This window comes from Chelmon rostratus, chromosome 10, assembly GCF_017976325.1.
Source record: "Chelmon rostratus isolate fCheRos1 chromosome 10, fCheRos1.pri, whole genome shotgun sequence".
Lineage (NCBI taxonomy): Eukaryota > Metazoa > Chordata > Actinopteri > Chaetodontiformes > Chaetodontidae > Chelmon > Chelmon rostratus.
The window spans coordinates 17,694,984-17,716,710 of NC_055667.1; the positions used below are offsets into that span (position 1 = coordinate 17,694,984).

Consider the following 21,727-nt stretch of genomic DNA (forward strand, 5'->3'; position numbering starts at 1 on the left):
AACACATTTTCTTTGCTTCAGGCTGTGTGCGCAGTTTGTGATCAAAAAGTAATGTATTTCTTTTGCTCAAGATGGATTTAACAGCATCCCAGAGTCACATCTGCCTGAAAATCATTTGTGCCAGCCCACAGGGATCAAAATCACAACTGAAATCAATGAAACAAGATGTGACGGGGGGAGTCAGTTTGCATCCCCGTTTTTAAAAGTTGCAAATATGAACATTTTTCTGTTTTTCAGGGTATTTTTGCGTCATGGCCCTGTTGGGTGTTTGGTTTGTAGCTTAGATCCATAAAACACAAAAGTCAGACAAGCGTGAGTGCAAGCAGAAACACAACCTTATGTGAGAGAGTGCGTATAGATGTACAGGTGTGGCTGCAATCACTTCAGGGTGTCAGATCAGAATGCTATTTTAGTGTTCAAGTAAGAGTGTGGAAAAAAGGAGATGCAGAGTCCAGGTCTTGGGTTTAGACTGTGTATCTATCTCAAATGGAGATACAATAAAAGGTGTGTAAAAATACAAAAGTCTGTGGTTCTGTAACAATAGAACACAACAGTACAGGCTGCTGCTTCTACAGACAGAAAACACACACAGACACACACGTGTAGACCCACATGGCAGTTCCAGTTCCCAGGTCTCGGGTGGCGAGTGATGTTTTCACACTTGTGTGGGGAGATTGCTATTTCTGCACGGAGCCAGATAACTCAATTATTCATCGCGGATGCTGGTGCACTCACTTTACCTCTATAAGGACGGGGGGCGGGTGTGTCTAGCTCAGAGTGCGTGCTCCACGTGTGCATGTCTGCGTTTGCATCTGAGTGTGCGGGCGTGTGTGGGACAATCTCCAGCAGGAGATGAGCCGCTGACATGCCACGCCACACAGCAGGAGAGGAAAGAGGCAAGAGGAGAAAAGGAAAAGGAGCTGTCATAAACATGGCAATCAAAGAGATATGAAGCGGGAGGTGAGGATCAAAGAGCAGAAGGAGAAGAGGGAAGGAATTAGTTCCCTTATCTTCTCTGTAAGCCAACTGTGCACCTTCCAATCCTCTCTAGCTCACTAAACGGTTACAAAGAAAAAGACTTTCTGAATAACCAGCAAAACTGAAACTCAGCTACCGTGGCGCTCAACCTCTCTGCACAAGGGGGCTTTTTATGCACTTTGTGCAGTCTTGCTCTTGTGGTCTGAAACTAAAGCACTGTAAGTCAGTTATCGACGCTATATACTGTTCTGTTCTCACACATATATCACACATTGTTGATCATGACCTCTGCCAGTCGCTGTTTCAACAAGAAGTACAGAAAGACAAGGCATAAAGGACAGGAGAGAGAACAGGCATACGTGAATGAGGAGGTAAGCTGGGTGGAGTCAAACCCACAACATAGGGAGTGCATTGTACGGTACGAGTTGGGTTTGTGGGTAGACGCCTGCTTAGCCACAGACCTTTACACAGTTAGGCCGTGGATCAGTGTGTGCTGCCGTGAGTCCACAAACAGCTGCCGAGTGCTGCCCCTAGAGCACATTTATCACCCCTGACACCATATGGAGTCCTAGGAAGTCCTGCCAAACACACACACATAGCCCATAGACACAAACATTTGTCCACATATGCACACGCTGTACATGTAAACAAAGATATTTACATGCACAAAGACCAAAACTTCAGCAACAATAAGACAAGAGATAGAAATTTAGTTACATGAACACACAGACACATGCACCCAGCAGAATTTATATGATTCTTTCCTGTGTCTGCACATTTTGCACATTTGTTGCATGTCCTGACATCAATCTCTGATTAAAAACAAGTGAAAATGTGCGCATGTATGACAGACACAAAACTTTTTGTCAGCGGTAGCCTATCTCCGCTTGTGCTGCTTCTGTTATTTCCCTGAGGATGAATCCAAAGGGCCAATAGGAGCAGTTGCACATGTCGACACTTCCATGCAACCATTTACCACAGCGCACCCGCCCAGTGGCTCTTTTCATTAGCTTAACTCTCACACAGTCACACAGCCAGACAAACTTAGCTGTCTCATATTACACACGCATGCACGCACGTACGAACACACACACACACACACTTCCCTCCACTTTAATCTTTAGGGCAGGCAGAATCTATGAGTGATTTATTTTAAGCCATTCCCCAGGGGTTTTACAGGACCGAGCCAGTACTCAATCTGATCACAGCGTTCACTGTCTATGTCAGCAATTTATGAATCCTCCCTCCTTCAGTCTGAGTTTGTCTGAGTGTGCATGTGTGTTTGCAAGAAAGCTAATGAGGGATAGAGAGGTGGGAAGAGGAACTCTGGAGAGAGAGAGGGAGAGGAGGAAGACACAGGAAGCACGAACTGGCACTGCGATGAGTGTATATACTGTAAGTTAGCATACTGTCTGTGGCAGACGCCCCCATGGTTTTGGGTGAGTCACTCTCTGCGCTTGCAAGCTTGCATCCAATCTTACATGCCTCAATATGCAACACAGTTTCTGCTGGTGTGTGTACATTTTAGCAACCCCCTGAAGAAAGCACAACATGGACCTCGATTTCTCTGTAAAAGCTAAGCTCTGGCACAACAAAGCCAAAGCGCGGCACGCCCTTCAACCGTCACGCTTCCATCTCCCATTCAGGGTCCCTGTACCACGTACCATCCAGATGACTGTGTCTAATTTTCACTGGATATTCCATTTCCATTTGAAAGGTGGTTAGTGCCCATTGAGGAGTGTTATCGTGGCCGTGCAGACACAGAGAGGCTGCCCTGCTCCTCCCAGCCTTAGACGGAAAAGCCATCGATTTGATTCCGCCTTAAAAGCCGGGTCAGCCTCAACAATGGCGACTTGTGGAAAAACCATTACTCCAGGTGTGTTCTGAAATGTTAACCTACATGCATGTTTGCCATCATTCTGCCGCTCTCTGTCTCTCTATCTCTGACTATCCTACACAGCACCACAGATGGAGAGGAGACAGGAGAGATCTCTGTGGGTTGCTTCTCAATGGAGTATGCAGGCTCCTCTCTGGGTGAGTCATGCTGCCTTTCTTTACACTTCTTGTCCAAGGCCACCTACCTTACACCTCCACTCGGGCACAGCTACTGCCAAGTTACTACGCCTGCTCATCCATTACACTATACTCACAGCCTCTGACACAGTAGAAAAGTCACAGATGACTAATATGATCCAGCTGAAATGCCTGCTGCTGCACTGAAAATGATATGTGGTGTTTTAAGCTGAAAGCTGTAATGTATATTAGTTAGAATATTATTATTTTCTGTCATTTGCCTGGTTGAGAGATGCTAGATGTGAAGACTGGCATATGTGCTGTGGTTGGACTGACTGTCACTGTGATGCTATTCAGTCTCTATGCGCTCAGTAGCTCATTACAGCTCAAAACCGTTCAAACCAGATTCACCAAGCAGAAACAGATGCAATTTTCGGCATTGTTGAGCTCAACAGCAAAGCATGAATTAGTGTTTTCAACTGATTCAACATCATCCTCTGCACTAGGCATAAAAAACAAGTAGTCACACCAGAAACAACTTGCTATCTGATTTTCAGACTCATCCTGCTTCTTTTGCTCAGGTAATGTACGAGCTATTATCAGCATCTAGCTGTGCATATCAATTATCTTACATTAAACACACTAGTCATATATGTCCTCGTATACATGTATCATACATGCACATATGGACAACAGCTACCAATTATTTTCAGTCTTGATTAATCTGTTGATCATTTTCTTAACTATTCATTCATTCATTCCTGATGATTATTGTTATTTTGAGCAAAAACATAAGAAAAAATGCTCATTGTAATTTCCCACAGGCCATATTGATGACTGACAGTCCAAAACCCAAAGATATTTAGTTTACTATCATGTACGACAAAGAAAGCATCAAATTCTGGCATTATATAGGCTAAAACCAGCAAATGTTTGGCATTTTTGCATGAAAAATTACTAAAATGATTTTTTGATTAGTAACAAGAGTTTTCTTAACAGTGATTTGATTTCAATAAGGAAAACATGAAAAGGACAATAAATGACATTATATTCATATTTTCCAGGATTGCTACTAGCTGCTCAGTATGAAAGCAGCAAATCATAGAGGTAGCGATTTCACTTGGTGTTTGACCTGCTGGCCTTGCACGTTTGATGCCAGTGAGATGTATGTGTGTAACAGTGTGAAGCGGGTTAATGTAGTGCAGGGGTTCTGCTAATTGGGTTAGTGCACGGTTAAGCTAATTGGGTTAGCAGAGATTCCATGACAGCTACCACGCTGACAGACCCAGCTTGCTATCGATCAGATGGGTGAACTAAGGGGACAAACACAGCAGGTGCTTTCATTAAACAAGTGCAAGCACGTGCAAACACGATGAGCTGCACATGTACATACACACAAACGTGTCAGATTACACTGGAACTCACTGAATCGACTCAATTCTGACAGAGGGAGGGTGGAGGTACAAATACAAAAAGTGCTGACAGTGATGATAGGTATTTATGAAAATTGTTGAAAATGGCTAAATAAATATGGATTTGTGTGCGTGTGTGCCTGTGTGTGTGCGCGCACGTGCGCGTTTGCATGAAAGAGAAGCAGTGTGTGAGAGAGAAAAAGACAGAGACCACTTGGGACCTCAGCTCTCTTTCATGTGGAGGTGAATACATAAATAATAAAATTAAATCATCAAAAACAGCCCAAAATAGTCCCAACTCTTCTCTCAGTAATATACACACACAAAGAATCGTACGTTCCACATTCTTCAAAGTTACATTAGTTGGTAACAGTCTTCAAATTTAATAATCTATGTATTAAAATGTCAAAATGATGACAAAAATATCTTTTTTTCTGCACCAGGTACACAAGAATTAAAATGACCTGGGTGTAGAGACAACAGTCTTCCTGATTAAAAGTGTCATTCTACAATAAAATAAGAACTGTCAGTAATGTGGTTGTGCATCTTCAGGCTTTGATGTGCTGCTTGCTTCTGTAGCTAACCGTTATCTGATGGGTAGCTAGGTGCAATCTGCAAGGTGTCGGGGGAGCGAAGCACTAAATAAAGACATTTTCAAGGTTTTCAAGCACGAAGAAATCTCAACCCCAGTTGTGTCACTTCACTTCCTCGCTTAACACAATCGGCTGCCTCCCTCCGAAAATAGCTCAGTGTTGCTCTGAAGCCAGGCTCTTGACTTAACACCGAGATAGACAGATAGGGTACGTGCAGCAAAAAAGACTATGTCAATGCAAAAAAAACCCCACAACATCCACGCTGCAGCGAGCACACAAACCCACTGCAAGATCTGGAGAGCGATTTTGTGCTGTGTGATAAGTACACGCGCAGTTCTGGCTGCTTTGGTTTCAATATGGGGAGATCACACACCTGTGACAGCGTACTCAACAGCTGGCCTTGACATAAAGCTCATGACCTTTCTTTAACTTCTGAACAGCATAACAGACCTCACAGAGAAAATGTCAAGGCAACGTTACCTCCTGTAAAGAGATATTTCCAAATGTTGAACGTTGTCGAGAGCCAAAAACCATAATTTAAATGGATTAGCCCCCTCTTGCTTATGTTTTGATTGTGCTGTGAACTATTCTTTAGAGCCGAAGGCAGCCTCTGGAGTGGAGTTCAGCTGATGTGATCTCTTTCCACAAGCCACTCTTATTAAGCAGCACCACTAAAAGCCGGAGGATTCTCTTACTAAACCAATCAATATAGGATCTGCCTTGCCATGGTCCCAGGAGTCCTCGACTCCACCCTTCATTCTTCCTCCAGCTTTCACTATCCCTACAGTCTCATTCATGGCAGGCATGAGGGTGAGGTGGATGCTACTGTGTATGTGCATGTCGGCATTCGTGAGATCCTGCAAACCCAAGACAGATCTGATTCCAAATGCAGCGCTCTCTCAAACCTCAGGAGGTGAAACAGGTGAAAGCGGTCCTCTGAGGCAGAGCTGAGGAGCAAACCGCCTGTTAATGAATAAATAAACACACCAGTCTGCATGAATGCCCGCTGTCCTCATGCTCTTTGAGTGCAGAGGCTGATCTTCCATCGCTAACACCTGTGTGACTGTCAGAGGGAATCAATAAACAGCTACTGTTGCAAAGGTGAACTCGCCCACCAGCGCACGCCGCGCCTCCACCGGCTGTCTGCGTCTCAAACAGGAAGAGACATTCACGGCAGAGCGACACACCTGGTATTCATGTTAATGCCACAACAGTGTCGCCAATTAGAGCACAACATACAAAAATATGCACACTGTTAATATGCAAATACAGACAGATGGCTTGGTAAGGTGTAGAAATACACATACATAATACGGTTACACACACTCATACTACTGCTCTGATTCTCTGTGTATTCAGATGGAATCTGATCATAAATTTGCTCGGTGGAAGCACGAAGTAAAGTCTGGAGGAACACACCTGTAGCCAGCAGGTTGCCAGTTTGACGCTAAACCTAAATCAGAGCATGAAAAGTAGTTATGTAAGACTCCCCCCTAACCCCCCAACCCCATTTCCTTAAAGCAAGACCAGGCAATATTTTTATTTTAAAGTATGCAGTATCTAACGGCATAAAACACAAACACAAAGCAGACGCGCGATAGAGAAGAGCATCCTGTCTCCGCTAATGAGACCCAGATGATTCGCTCTGTTTGCGCAGATTAAGCTGTTGTTGGTATAAACACTCCTCCACCCACAAGAAATGACAAACTCCAACTTTAAGAATGAAAAACAAAACTGCCTCCTCTTTTTTTTTTCAGCATAAATGCAGAGTACCCAGCTGTACTAGAGCTGTGAGGCTTCTTCATCGAGGCACTGAACGCTGAGCGGAACGGTCCAACCGCCAACAGCACAAAGCTGAGGCCACAGCGTCGGGTATTCGCCGTGCTGTAAGAGGTCACACTAAGTCAAATTTCCTCAGGTCAATAAAAATAAAACAGATTTCTCATTACTTACGATTCCTACTTTGCATACAAATGTGTGTGGTCCAAGCACGAGGAGAAGAAGTCGTAGGAGAAGTAGCAAAGTTGTGTTGGCCATCTTCATCTGCATGTGTTTTCTGACTTTTATTTTGAAGGCCACAGCTACACTGAATTTGCAGTGACTCCCTCCACATGTGTTTAAACAAGAGTGGCATACTAGCTCTATGGCACTGTGCCTCTCATGCATAACCGTTATATATGAGTCATAAGGAAGACGTCCTGCTCGTTTTTTCAAAGATATATGGCGTCTATTTTTCTAAAAAATCAGAGGCTTTTGCTCTGTGACTCGCATGTAATGGTAACGCAAGATATGCAAAGACTGGCGATGCAAGGGCACCTACACTTGCTTGGAAGTGAAGGGGCACAGGTGACAGAGACGGTGATAAATGATAACTGAAAAGCCACACACACACACACACACACACACACACACACATGCATATAATAAAGAGGTTTTTATACACCATCACCACAAGGCTAATAAATCAAAGAGCACCGGTAATGCTTGATATGACTTGAGAGCTGCAGGAATATTTCTTCAGTGGAGACTGTAATTCTAACATCAAACTTCACCTGCTGCTAAGACCTTAAAAGGTTTTCAAACCGCCTAAAAACAGTTGACAGGATGTAATGCACGAGCTTCAGGTCAGGAGCATGCCTTCTCTCAGTTCATGTGGTATTGCTGCTAAGTGGGAACAGAGGACGGAGAGCATTTTCTACATGTAATAATGGAACAGCAATGTTTAGAACAAGCATATTATTTCCTACTCTTGTATTATGTTTGCATCACATCAGACATAATGGGGAGTTAACAGCTTGTCTGTGTAAATCACTGCTTTTTCTTTGCTGCTTTATTTATTGTGTTTGCTCTTGTATTATAGTCATGTTCGGGGACATTATGCCGTAATGCTGCTGAGACATGAATCAATACTTATGAATTACAGCGCTCCTACTCTAATGGCAAGCTACTGCAATGCTGCATGAAATGTATTTAGCGCGTGCTGAGAAGACGGATACTAAACTACCGCACTTAACAGGAGGATTCTGTGTAATTATATGTGAAATGTACAGGTTGTAAAATCAGGACATGTGACATAACACCTGGTATGAATTTTCAGATATAATCCAGTGTGGTGTGAAAAAGATGAAGGTCTAACCGGTCAATGTCTTCTTTCTTTTCATGTTTCTGAGAGGAGAGCAATTGAGAGGATCACCAATGTGCTGTACCATCACTTTCTTGTTCTCTGGTTGCTATGGTGATCTTACTTTGTTTAAATGTGGTATTATGTGTGCTCATCGTCAAGGTTCAGTTCGCCGCTGGGCGACACAGGAGTAAAAAAGAAAACTTTTCGGAAACTGTTCTTTAAATTCAAATTCTTTAAATGCATGTTGACTCATTCTCTTCCTTTCTTCAGCGCCCATTTCCTTGTTTCCTGCCTTGGCCTCTGCAATGCCTCTTATTGCCCTATACACACCATTAATAATTGAGAGCATTTTATGCAGACAGTGAGTTTTGGTGCCCTGAGCTCTTTGGTCACGGATCCATGGCACTAATGCTGGGTGGCAGGCCAGTTTGAGGCCCCGCACTCCAAGTCCAGGCTAGGGCACATCTGTCTGGCTGACTGGCCAATCTACGGCCCCCCAATCCCTGAGCTATTATGATCACAGCTGACATGCACACACACATGTGCATGCATACACACTTTTAGGATTCACGGGCCATTTACTCTGTGATCTGTAAAGCTCACATCACACTTTTGCACCTTTTACGAACAACCACAGGCCGCAGACGATGACATTTTCAGAATTCTAAAAAACTGTGAGCCGCCGTTCTCCTGTATAAACACTATAATTCTCACTCAGACGCACCATCACCGCTCTACATAGCGATGGAATGGTGGTGTGTATGAAGAATCACACTGTTTGCAAGAGAAAACAATGGTGTGTGAATGAAAATATCTGTTTTAAACTGCATGCGGCGATTAGGGTGTGTGTGACTATAACTGCGTGTGTGTATGAGCATGATAGCCTATAGGAAAGAGGGCAGAAAACATGACTGTGCATGTGATGGCAAATGTTAGCATCTAAGACAGTGTTTCAATTCTCAGTTTCTGACTGGCTTACAGCCCTGTTGAAAAAGCCTGAACCTCCTACAGAAAGTAGCGTTTCTAGCAATGTTTAGGCTTCAAGGAGAATTCAAATCAAGGCGCAGAGCACTGAAGGACAACTTAAAATTCACCAAGTTTTGTTCGAACAATAGCAAGGTCACCATCACCGTTATATGGCTGATTATTTACCTTCGGCACATCATGGTTTTAAGAATTGTAAGCCAACCAGGAACTGAAAGTGCAATACTATATACATATCTATCAAAGTCTTGCTCCCACACATCTGTTGTAAGTAACATACATTTTCTTAGATATAGCATAGTATCATTCAGTTTTACACACACTACTATTCTCAGACACACACGGTATACCATCAGTTTCTCTTGCAGTACACTTATATGCTATGTCTTGCTATATTCACGCAATTTACTCGCCCACAACAGTCAGTGTAGCACATATGCTACCAAGCGACATACGCTACGTGTGCACAGAGTGAATCTACGAAGGCCCTCAGAAAGCCCAGTTATTTCTACCAGTTTCAGTCCTTTTTCATCTTGTTTCTGTATGTAGATTCATAATTGGCGTCTGTTCGCTTCTGCTTGCAGATTTCCACTGATTGCATGCAATCGCACCGCCTCCAAATTAGCTTCGCTTTCAATCTGAAAATGTTTGGAGTAAAATAGGACTTAAAAGACTATAACTGCATGCGCAAGAGCCGACAGTGCTGCTGTGTGTAGGACACTGTGATGGTGTGTTTAAGAGAGTAAAGGCTGTTTACACTCAGGGTCCATTTAATTAGGTACACATGAATAATCTACTGCAGTTAAATAAAACAAATTCTACTACTGAATTCTATCATTTAAAGTTTTTGTTGACTTTGTTGAAAATGTGTAAATCAATTATATGTGTCTTACTGAAATCATAGTGAGAGGTGGTTTTATACTGTGTTAGATTCTACTGAGGTGCTTCTAATTTTTTTCCCTCCCTATTTAGAGACATGAAGGGGGCAGAATATTAGAAACACCTCCCAGTATATTGCAGTCTTGCACAACTTCACCATGAACTACAACCTTCATGGCAAAACATATAATTAACACCTCTCTGACAGTGTAAAAATCAGCATCATAAAAGTCAACTTAATGAGCAGAACAGTTGTATTGGATTGCATTAGACTGTACAGGTGTACCTAGTAAAGTAACAAGTGAGTGCATGTGTGTTGGAGAGAAGAGCGGTGTATGCCAATTATGACAGTGAGCACAAGAAATCATGAGTGTGGATGTGAGAAGGTACGCTAGTGTATATGGGAAAGTATAGAGATGCTGTGTGTGGGAGCAGGTATGATTCATGTGCCTAAACTGCCACTTATAAATATTACTCTTTAGGCACATATCTGCCTGTGTGTATATGATAAAGGGACATGCTGCTATGTACGTATGTGTATGTATGCACACGTAGGAGACGAAAGGCAGCTAGTTAAAGCCGAGGTGCAGGTGTGCAAGTGAACCCAGGAGTGTGTTTATTTCTGCGAGATGAAGGTGGGGAGGGATGATGGAGGATGAGAGGGGCGGGAGGAGGGAGGGAGGAGGAAGGAGCGCTCCAGTCCTGTCGCCTTGGGTGCATCAGCAGCAGGAATTGTTCTCTGCCCTGTGGGGGCCATCTGACTGTTCTGTCACCCTCCACAGAAGGCTGACTCTGCCTTAAAGTGCTCGGCCCTGCGCCTGCAGTTCGACATGCTTGATGTTTAATACATACACAGGGAGAATATTGAGAACGCCTCAGGAGAAATGCAGTACACAGGCTCTAAGGGAGAGAGTTTTTTTATTTTTTTGTCAGTTTGTAGGACAACCAGGAGTAGAGGAGCGCCTCTACAAAGAGTGCGTGGGCAGGTTGTGAGCATAAATGCCCAGAATTCGAACCAGAGCTGGAGCTCCATCGCAAATTTGAAATATACGAGATCCAAGAGTTAAGCACCTCTCAACAAAACGCACTCGTAATGAGTGGCGGACAGTTTCGCACTGGTGATTGTGCAATGCTCCGACTTATGTGTGCCAGGAAATATACGTCACACTCACATATGATGTTACGGTCAAAATAACAGTGGTGAACTTAAGCTGAAACGTCTCGAAACGATGTGCTCCCGCAATCAGTGCGAGTGTGGTGTAATTCAGGGCATCACTCCTCAATAAGGCAGGAGAATGGGCCTCAGGGGTGACCCTCCTGCTTAAGTCAACACAATGAGTGTAATGAGGTGAGATGCACGCACACACACATAGGCAAGCACACACACACACACACACACACATACTGGATATGGGAACCCTTGCTGCATAGTAAGTGAATTTCATTCATCTACATGCACTGAGCCTGCTGTAGAAGTTCCACTCACACCCACACATTCAGCTGCACAGCGAGCGTTTCACTCCGTAGATTATTACAGGTGAGAACATCATTACAGCCTGAATTAGACGTATAGTTGGGTGAAGGATTAACACTGCTTTCGACACTTAGCAATCACCTCATTTCAAGACAGCCTTAATTCAAGCCAAACATGGATCTTTGCAGGGATAACTTGTATTTTGTTGTTTTTTTTTATTCATCCTCAATGTCATGGTGATGAAAATGGTTCATTAAACGGATATTACAAGCCAGTCTTTCTGTTTGACATGCCTGTGTCTCCTCTTGTGCATCCAACAGTCACTGAGTTCATCAGTTCTGAGTCCATAATTAATCAACCCTGCTGTGTAAGTAGGACTGGTGCCTTTCTTTCCCTTATCATCACGTACAGCAACCCACGCCCTCCGGGCCATCAGCGGATTAATGATGAGCGCCCCTGATAGGAGAACCCCTCACAAAGGCTTTATTAATCAGCCTTGCACCGACACTGTGGCCGCAGTGTGCAACACATGTTCACTCTAATCAAAACTTTAAAAGAGCACGATCGAGCTCCCAATCACCCACTGAAATGCACCGCATGATATTAAACCTTGATGCGTGCATGCATTAAGTTACGGGTGTGTGCAGGTGGGGGGTGCACCATTTCCAAATTAGCGAGGCAACTTTCACACATCGCTGACCAACCGGCTATGCTGCACTTTACTAAGAAGCCTATGAATGATTGATCAGACAGGTGGGATCGAGTATGGAATAATTCAGAGGCGATAAAGAGGGGCAGGGACGCTGAACGGTCCTCACAAAAAAAAAAATAAAAACTGTCGCGATGTCACCAAAGTGGAACCAGAATGAAAAAGAGAGAGATCGGGTGCATTGTACTCACTCGCCCCCCCGTTGCGTTAGAGGAGCATCCCGGTCTCTCAGGGCCAGCTCTTCAGATGAGTTCTCCTGGGACAGCGCGCCTTGATCCTCACTATCATTCTTTGCAAAGCTCCAGCGTCCTCACAGCCTCACCTTACTCTTCTCCGTTGACATCACATGAAAAAAAACAGCTGCATGCCAAATGGAGTTGGCCTTTAATTGTTGTTTCTTGGTTACAGCCGTCCGTCTCTCAGTATGTGGAGCAGAAGTGACAGCAGCGGATTCCTATTTGAGGGGATGCTGACGCGCGACCGGAGGGGCTCGCCTCCTGCTTTTCTCATCTGGCTCCATCAGCTCTCGGTTAGGCAGCACCATGTGACTGAATCCGCCGTCAAGACAGACGGCATAGCAAAATTGGTTTCCGGTAAGAGCTTTCAAAATAAAACGTTCATCGTGGCGGGTTGTCCGATGATCAGAAGGTCAGAGGTTCGATCCCAGGCTCCTCCACTCTGCATGTCCGTGTGTAAAAAAAATAAAGGATTATACCTCAACAATAGAAAGGTAAAATCAGGCGTACACAAAAATTACAAATGAAGAAACACAGGAAAAAAAGGTTCATTCAAATTTATTGAATTATTTCTACTAATTGCTAATTAGTAATTTGCACTAATTGCTCTTATTGTTCTTATTTGCACCGCTGTTGTTCTTATTGTTCTTATTTGCCCCTATCTATCTAATCTAATCTAATGTCAAAGTGTTGCCCATTGCAAAAATGTCACTGGACCTACAGCAAAGTGAAATTATTTTATACATAAACTTAAACAGTATTATATACCATATTTCTATACAATAACTGGGTCTAAGGTTTGCTAATGAAAAACAAAGGGTTATGAATGAGAATCAACATCCCTCAAGCAACTTTCAGATACCAAGGTTTATGGGATGATATGGAAATTATGAATTTGAAATTATATGAAATTAATTATGAAATTAAAAAACACTAAATAAATAAGAATTTGTTCTGTTATATGTTTATAAAAATCACATAATAGAATTAACAGGGTTTTCGATGCGTTGAACTGTGTCTCAGTCAGCTCGCTTACAGTCAGTGTTCTCATTAACTGCTAACACCAGCTAACTATGCTAACGGTAACCTCCCATCCAGCATTTGTCCAAGTAAAGGAGTTTTATTTACTTTACCAATCCCAAACTGGGAAATTATTCTCTGCATTTAACCCATCACTGGTTTACTGAAATGCACCATGCAACATGCAGTGAAACACACAGGAGCAGTGGGCTGCATTCAAGCGCCTGGGGAGCATATTGGGGGGTTAAGTGCCTTGCTCAAGGGCACATCAGCCGGCTAATGGAGGGGGAGAGGATACTCAACCACACCCAATTGTTTTCAATATCGGATCGCATTTTTCTCTCAGGAGAAAAAGAAAGCCTTTGGCACGATGCACTTTCACGTCAGCATGCAACTAATGATATGATTTTATTCTGAATGAAACGTACATGATTTCCTGTGTGTTTCCAGCTTGTGTCTGACTTGATTCAGCCGTGAAGGCACCCGTTCAATTAAACGAGCTCGCAGACGAGCGCCCCCAAGCGGCCAGCGTTAGACTAACACCATCTGTTCAAAAGTGATTCTGGGGACCATTATTTCTTCACCAAAGCATAATCCCATAATAAATTATTGACATGCTCCTCATAATAGCCACTGTATTTATCCTTCATTGAGTCTGGAACTTTCTTCATAGCAAAATAGTGAAGAAAAATCCAAAGGGACTCTGCCTGCAAGGGCACATGCATAATCTTAAACTTTTATGAGCATGGACCTAAATAAAGAAAGCATTCATATGCTTGTCAGACAGCTAGTGGTGGCTGTAATTTGCAGCAATGTAGGGTAGTTTGTGTTGATAAATGTCTTGTGGAGCCGAAGAGAGCAGCTCATTTTGCCTATTCAAGGTTAGGTTGTGATATATGATTTGCCACTGTAGGCGTTAGTTGTACCAATACAAAATATTCTGTTTTTCTGTTTAACACAGCAGCTCCCCCGGTGCCATACGGTATTTCAAACTGAATAATGGCCTCTTTTGTAAGCATGTGGCATAAGAAAACCAAGTCATTCAGCCTGCTGCAAGTGTATACAATCTGTTTTGCTCTCATGTGTCCGTCAGCTTCGCAAACAAGGAATTGGCTGTTAGATAGTAGTGAATTAGACTTTTCTCGAGCGCGTGTCTGCAGGAGAACTGTTCACTGGGGAGTTTGAGCACCAAAATGTGTGACGAGAGAAACAGAGAAGGAAAAAGAGAAACAGAGCAAGAAAGAGAAAGAAGGAGTGGGAACTAGAAGCGACAGCCTAAGACGCTTTCAAAGAGAGAAAGGCCTTGTCCTTTTGAGGTCTTTTTTCCTATTGTTGTCCACTCCTAGCCAGACTCTCGGGTCTCCTCCACAATGCAGGTCCCCTCAGAGCAGCGCACCACTGGCTGTCCTGTCACTTCACATTAGTGTCTTTGTGGAGAACAGCAGCCCCTGAGGGCTTGGACACGCTTGTCATGAAAGGAGTGTTCTGGACACACACACACACACACACATATGCACAGAGTGAGTCGATAAGGAGGTGTTGGGCAAAATGGGCAAAATGGGCAAAATGGGAGCACGAGGAAAACCTCCATCAAGGCTTCTAATAGAACTATAACAGTGACCTTATTTCAGCCTTGGCTCTGCTCGCTCCATCTCACTCTTTCCCACCCACCAACACACATGCACACACATGACATTTTTATGGCACACATTCAGAGAACATGTTCTCATAAGAAATGCAGCTGTGAATGAGTGAGCTTCGCGCATGCAAGAAGTGCAGGACAGTCACTAATGTATTCTACTAGAAGCTCTTGCACTTTCTGGCTCGGCGTGTCATAGTAAAACATGTCGTCTGTTACAAACAAATTGGTCCATGCCACTTGACTACACACAAAAAGTAGGTCCTGCATCTGGATGGCATGTCAGACCAGCTGGTGTTTTAAAGCTCACTCCGGTTGTGCAGCCAAGCTTTGTTTGAACCCACAGAAGTTGATTTTGTGAATCGTAGCTCGGGTTAAAATGTTGCCAAAGATAGCAGATACAATGAATGTGGTGTGAAATTGTGTAAAATGATGAAGAAGACATTTAGAATATTGTAGCTATAAAATAATGGCATCATTGTTGAAACCAGCAGCAGAAATTTGAAGCAAGAAGCTTTTTATTAACACTAAAAAACAATAAATTCCACATCTTTCAGCAGCATTACACTCTTTCTTGTCACTGTTGACATGCAAGCTCTGGAGCCTTGAAGATTTCATCCACTCCATTTTAAGAACCTCTCATCCTCGTTGCTTTACAGGTAGCAAGTGGACCCGGAGCAGACACTTGAACGCACTCTATCTGCTGATGAAGACAGTGTTAAAAAAAAGTTCCAGAAAAAAGCAAGTTAGTGGATGCTGCGTTCGGACTGTTTTGTCAAAGAGAATATAGCTCAAAGTCAAATGCACAGCCACATGTGCAACAAAGCAGGATGCACCACCTGACACAATGAGGCACGCGCCCAAGAATGCTTATTTGAGACAAGACAATCTGACAAGAGTAAAGGTGCTGGGGCTAAGACAAACCATCAGTCATCAATAGACTTAAAACTAGAGGACAGATGCAGGTGGAAGATATTCGTATGGACCACTGGTCTGATACTCAAACAGCTTCAAACTGATGGTACTTATTTTTTCAGTTTCATGATGAAAGAAAAGCTTTTTTTCTTTCTTTCCGTAAATACTCAATTCGTGCCTACTTGCCGGCTTCCATAAATACCCCGAGGTTATTTTTGGCGATGGGGAGGAGCTCCTCCTGGGCCTGGCTGGACGCAGGTGGGCAGGGCGGCGTGGGACGGCAGAGAGGAGAGGAGAGGAGAGGAGAGGAGAGGAGAGGAGCGGCACTGTAAGAGGAGCAGAGCGGAGGAGTGTATGATGAAATGAGATGTGAAGTGTTCCCTCACTCAGCCCGCAGACGCGTAAAAGATTCATCAATCTGGTGGTGAGGGGAGATACAGGGAGAGGGAGAGAGGGAGGTGGGACCTACCTCCGTGCGCTCCGAGAGAGGAGGGCGGAGGACGAAGGTGACTGAGAGAGCTGCTTTTAAGATCTTTTCTATTATAAATCATGCCGAGCTGTGGCTACCCATAAGGCAAATGGGGATCCAAACAAAAGGTCTGTGTGGAGAAAGGGAGGCAGGGAGAGGAGGATCTGGAGAGAAGAGGGGTGGGCTGAGGCCACAGGGGCGTAGATAGTGAAGGTGGAGGTGCAGTGTAAAGAAAGTTCCCTTGAGGTAGTAATAAAAATCAAAATAATTCACACCTACCGGTATTAAAGAAATGTCCAAAGATAATGGTGCCTGTAAGAATCTTAAAAACTTAACTTATTATGGTAGAAAGCGCAAAATCCCTCAAACTGAGTCCTGTTAAATATGGAAAAATCATATAAGTAAGAAAAATGTTGGCTTCCATTTTGAGTTGTGCAGCCTACTGTAATGTGCGGTGCAGAGCTTTTATTTTTTAAGTGTGTCTCATCGAATAGACACACGGTGGCGCCTGTTCTCCATCAGCAGCAGCTGCAGCTGCAGCGGCAGATTTAACCCGGCGCCCCTCCTCAACACACGCTCACAGATGTCAGAATGAGACGCGAACATCAGTGAACAAACACCGGTGTGAGTCTTGAACGTTTCCCCGCAAACAAATGCAAGAAAATTGCTTTTACGCATGACCAGTCAGTCTAATTGCTATTACGCCCTTTTTGGCTTAATAGAAATGTGCTCGGTCACCATGACAATTAATTGATACCCCCCCCTGTTATAATATTTGGAATAAACAAAGAGTGCACTTTCTCCACTGCCACACCACAGACAGCTTCCAGAAACCAGTTTACGCCCTCACTCAGCCACATCCCAGTCCCCCCCTCCCCCCCGCCCCCGGTTGACTACCCCACCACCGACACCACCACCTCCCAACCCTCCTCCTCCTCCTCCCTTTACACACCGGCTCGCAACCACCCACCCAGTCATTCACCTCAAGTGCGACCGGCCGGCGGGAGCGCAGGCGAGCACACAGACCCAGACCAGCCAGGGCGACCCAGCCGCGCGTCGAAGGCTCACGAAAGACACACCGCAGCGCAAGAGGAGAATGGGACCCCAGTGCTCGGATCGGGACTGAGTCTGGTCCGCGCGTCGAGAGCTCCTCCGTCTCGTATCCCAAGTCCTCCTCCGCCGGCTCAGAGTCACGTTTTCACCGCTGGCACAATGGGCTGCTGCAGCGGACGATGCACTCTCATCTTTATTTGCACTTTACAGCTGGTGAGTTGACCCATGTTCTACTTGTTGTTTCACAAGTTTGAACCCTGCGAGGAAATATGTTTATGTTTGGAAGGATGAACCACAATTAAATGCCTGTTATAACTGGGCAGCCGCGCGTGCTCTGATGAAGGCTGAGTATCACATGTTGAAAACCGCTAACAGGAAATGTAATAGTGACACCAGAGCTGCCTAAAAGTTCTATAAGTCACTGTGAGTCCCAGACGCACACTGCATCCGAGTCTCCGTGCTTTCATCTTTTCTCCTTCACTCTGCACTTGCTGAAAACGTGTGTAACTAATGACCTGCTGACTGATGGATTTTAGAGTTTTGTGCCAAGTCTTGGAGTAGTTTATTTCTTCACCTGATCCATGTGGAAATTCACTGTTACAGTAAACATGGTGCTGCTGTTGGCGTTGGGAAGTCAGCTCCTCTCAGCTCTTACGCCTCAAGCAGTGGCACAGTGATGGGCAGGATTGGGGTAACTGTGCTGTGTGATGTATGATTCAGGTGCATCTATAAATTTATGGATTTGCTCTTTTCAGTAATGCAATGGTGACCTGATGTACAGCTCACTACAGAGTTTCACCTGAAGTCACACAGCTCTGTGTGAGGCAGCGGTTATGTTCAAAGCCTGTGTCTGCGTTTCACATTAACGTCCAGAGTTGCTGCCGCCTTGTGATGTAAAACATCTAAGTCGTCTGCCGATACATACGTGTTTCCTCTGATATTAAGATTTGAGGAATCCCTTCGTGAAGAACTCGGATCATCCCAGAAAACACAGCGGATGCAGAGGCTCAGAGCTCATTGGAGCATTTCAGTTTCTGATGGGCGATCTTGACATTTTACTGATGGTGGCCGTGCAGCCTCAGATGATGCTTCCCATCGACTCGCAGGCCGGCTCGCCTTTGCCACAATCCCTTAGTAGAGTCTACTTGACAGGGTGTGACAAGGTTATTTATGGTGCTATTAAAACCGAGCTTGCTCACACCGTAAGCCCCCTGAGTAAATGTCGCTTTTAACGGCTATAAAATCTGGTCCAGACAAAGAGTCAAATGGGAAAGTTCTGATATACTGTACCATGCATGAGGGAATCCAGAAACAAAGAAAAATGGCACCCACAACAAAAGGAAAACATATGATGGGAAGTGGCGGTTGGTATCAGCTGTAACTGTGCTGAAAAAGAAAGTTTCATACCACTAACCACTATGAACACCTGCACCTCCCATTTAATAGTATTATATTCCCCTTAGCCAACATCTCAAGACCCCTTTAGAGTTCTCCCTCAGAGCTACAGGCTTCTGCCTACTGCTTGGGAAGGTACTCGCCATCTTTATTTATACACTCACAAATATAAGAGGCTTCTAATCTAGATTTAAAATGAACCACTGCTGGACTTTAACTGCCTTTTCAGACGGAAAAGATTAAGACAAGCGCTTGCTGCACGTCTTTCTTGCTGTCGTGTGAATTACTTTCTTCCGCCTTCGGCCTCATGTCCTGCTGCCTTTTCCACTTTTCATCTTCGGAATTAATACAGGGCTGGTGTGTATTTGTGGGCAACACCTGCGCTCGTGTCAGGTGTCAGCTCTGGAAATTCATTCGATAGTGAGGAACAGGGAACTGGATGCATTAGATAGAGAGTCTGCTTTTGTCTATATGGTTTGAGTCACAACGGCCTCAGTAGTGCTCCCTTGGTAAAATCTTGTCTCGCTGTCTTATGACACACATAAACACTCACACAAACACAAACCCAGAGAGCTATGAACCCACCTTGAGGGACACACCTGTTTTCCCTTCACAGACTTCGGACCTCTTTGCCTCATTAGAGAGAAGGAGGTCGACCATTTGTTAAGAGGTTTATAAAGCTGTCAGCGGGCTGCCTAAAAAGTCCCAGAAGACTCCTGGAAACAGCTTTATTTTCCCCTGGCACTCTGTCTGGATGACCTGACACTTCCTGTCTGGAAAAGCACACACTCGCACACGCACACCTGCACACTTCTGATGAGTTTAACCTGCAAAGAGCATCTGCATTAAACCCCGCACGACCTTTCCAAAAGGTCATCAGGTCGGAGGTGTGTGTTCATGTGTTATGCATGTGTGTATGTGTGCGTGTTCACATGAATATACATGTGCGCATGAGTGTGGAGCAGCACAAGGGGCCCCCACTCTCCCCTGGCTGAAACCTATGCATTGACAATGAGCCAGGTTATTCCCAGTCCATTACAGGGTAAAACTACCATTAACAAAACAACATACTCTGCTCCTCAGATGTAAAAATAGCCCTTGTGAACCACTGTGTGCGCTAATTAGCCAGGCAGAGTGCTTTGATCAAACCTCTTTTGGCATCTCGGCCATCCCCTAATTGAATTGTGGTGCACTTTCCTCATCAACAGGCCGAGCGGTGGGACTCATCTCTCTGGGACAGAAGGCAACAGATAATGAGCCTGTATTGATCGAAACGCCTCTGCTCCCTCTTCCCTCTGCAGCCTAACTATTCCAGACAGTAGGGCTGGATCGTTGTCAGAACCCCGATCAGCCCCAGAGAATGGCAAGCGTTGGCAGGAAGCCCTGTCTGTCTAATGATTTGTTTGTACTCCGAGACACAGGCGAGCTCGTTTTTTTGTCTCAACGGGTTGGTTGTTTGAGGCGCTGACCTAAAGCTGACCTGCTGTGGAAGCGTTTCGATTGGTCAGACGTGGGACCTGGTCCAGACATATTGTGAATGTCAGCGACCGGTCGTAAGGAGGGACGTTGTTCTGAATGGAGCTGATGTGGACGTGGGTGATTGATGAAGGAGGCCTCTTCCTTGGTCATGGTGGTTTGCCGGGAAAGGGCAGACTGGCAGGCACACACGCACACAATCACACTGAACAAGGGTAATGAGCTCAGATCCGAACACTGACCCTGAAAATGCTTGGCCATAACTGCCATGGCAGCACTGACGGATGCAACCTGAGCGAGACGCAGGCACTATTTCATGCAGCCATCTTCGCACTCAGACACACCCACAGACACAGCTGCGCATTTTGAACTGTGAGTTATAGGTTAGTGGGGCCGGTGTTGGGTAAAGATTACAGCCTTTGTATGAGGGGAGGAAGTGCAGCTTTGTGGACCTCTGACAAGATGAGAGAAACGAAGGAGAGAGCTGGAAGGGGTTTCAATTGATCGCAGGCGAGGAGAAGAAAAAGGTGTCCATGTTGTCACAGTGAAAAGGCTTCATTTGTGCCTGTGTAGGAAAAAGGGCTTTCAGTGAAATGATCCACAGAGGCCACAGAATTCTGCAAGTTTTACCTCATCTACACCCTTAAAAAAAACTACAGTCACACTACCCACAAGCACTATGTGAGTGTGTACGTGTGTAGTATCTTGCATCACACTGCCCACTTTTCCACTCTTTTGATGACATAGCTGGAGAATATACTAACTTTGTAGTGAAGGCTTCAGAGAAGAAGGCCGGGTTCAACCAAAGTGCTTCCAAGAAAGTTTTTGCGGAGAAGCAGAGCGCCTCCTCCCGAAGAGTGTTATCTCTAAAGGCATGACATTATCCCTTGGCAGGCATCACGTCATCTCCCACACATTACAAAGGATTTAGGCTGTTTTTTTTCCCACTGCTAACTTATTTGATTTATGGAAGCATTAACATTCGAGTTTGCTGTTGAATATTCACGAGCTCAGAGATGCTGGATGTCTGTCTCTCACCTCCCCGATCTACATGCGCATGCATGCTGACGGACACAAACACACATGTCACACACACACAAACAAGGTCTTGGCCCGTAGCTTAGATATTAATGCATCACACAGCCGTAATTAAGAATAATTACAGCAGCTGGGGTGAATTACATGGCAATGAAACACTATGCTATCAGGCCAGCAGACCAGGGTGTGAGAGTTACTGTATAATCCTGGTCTATCTTGCCAGTTTCCCACGAGAGGTGTTATATCAAACCTGGTAACTAGTGAAATATGAAAGCTGTTCTTGGCAAGAGCTGGAAGATTTCGATTTGATCAGTTACAGA

The 21,727-nt window shown here is 44.6% G+C and overlaps 2 protein-coding genes across 2 annotated transcripts in view; one reads left to right on the plus strand and one right to left on the minus strand.

Annotated features, from left to right (window-relative positions):
• LOC121612187 overlaps positions 1–12,672 on the minus strand; it is a 40,802-nt gene extending 28,130 nt beyond the window's left edge. The window contains exon 1 of the mRNA XM_041944898.1: positions 12,358–12,672. The gene's annotated coding sequence lies outside the window, so the exon portion shown is untranslated. The remainder of the gene's footprint in view (positions 1–12,357) is intronic.
• Positions 12,673–17,449: 4,777 nt separating this feature from the next.
• nkain4 (sodium/potassium transporting ATPase interacting 4) overlaps positions 17,450–21,727 on the plus strand; it is a 45,508-nt gene continuing 41,230 nt past the window's right edge. The window contains exon 1 of the mRNA XM_041945902.1: positions 17,450–17,711. Coding sequence (XP_041801836.1) covers positions 17,658–17,711 — 54 coding nt within the window. The 5' untranslated portion in view covers positions 17,450–17,657. The remainder of the gene's footprint in view (positions 17,712–21,727) is intronic.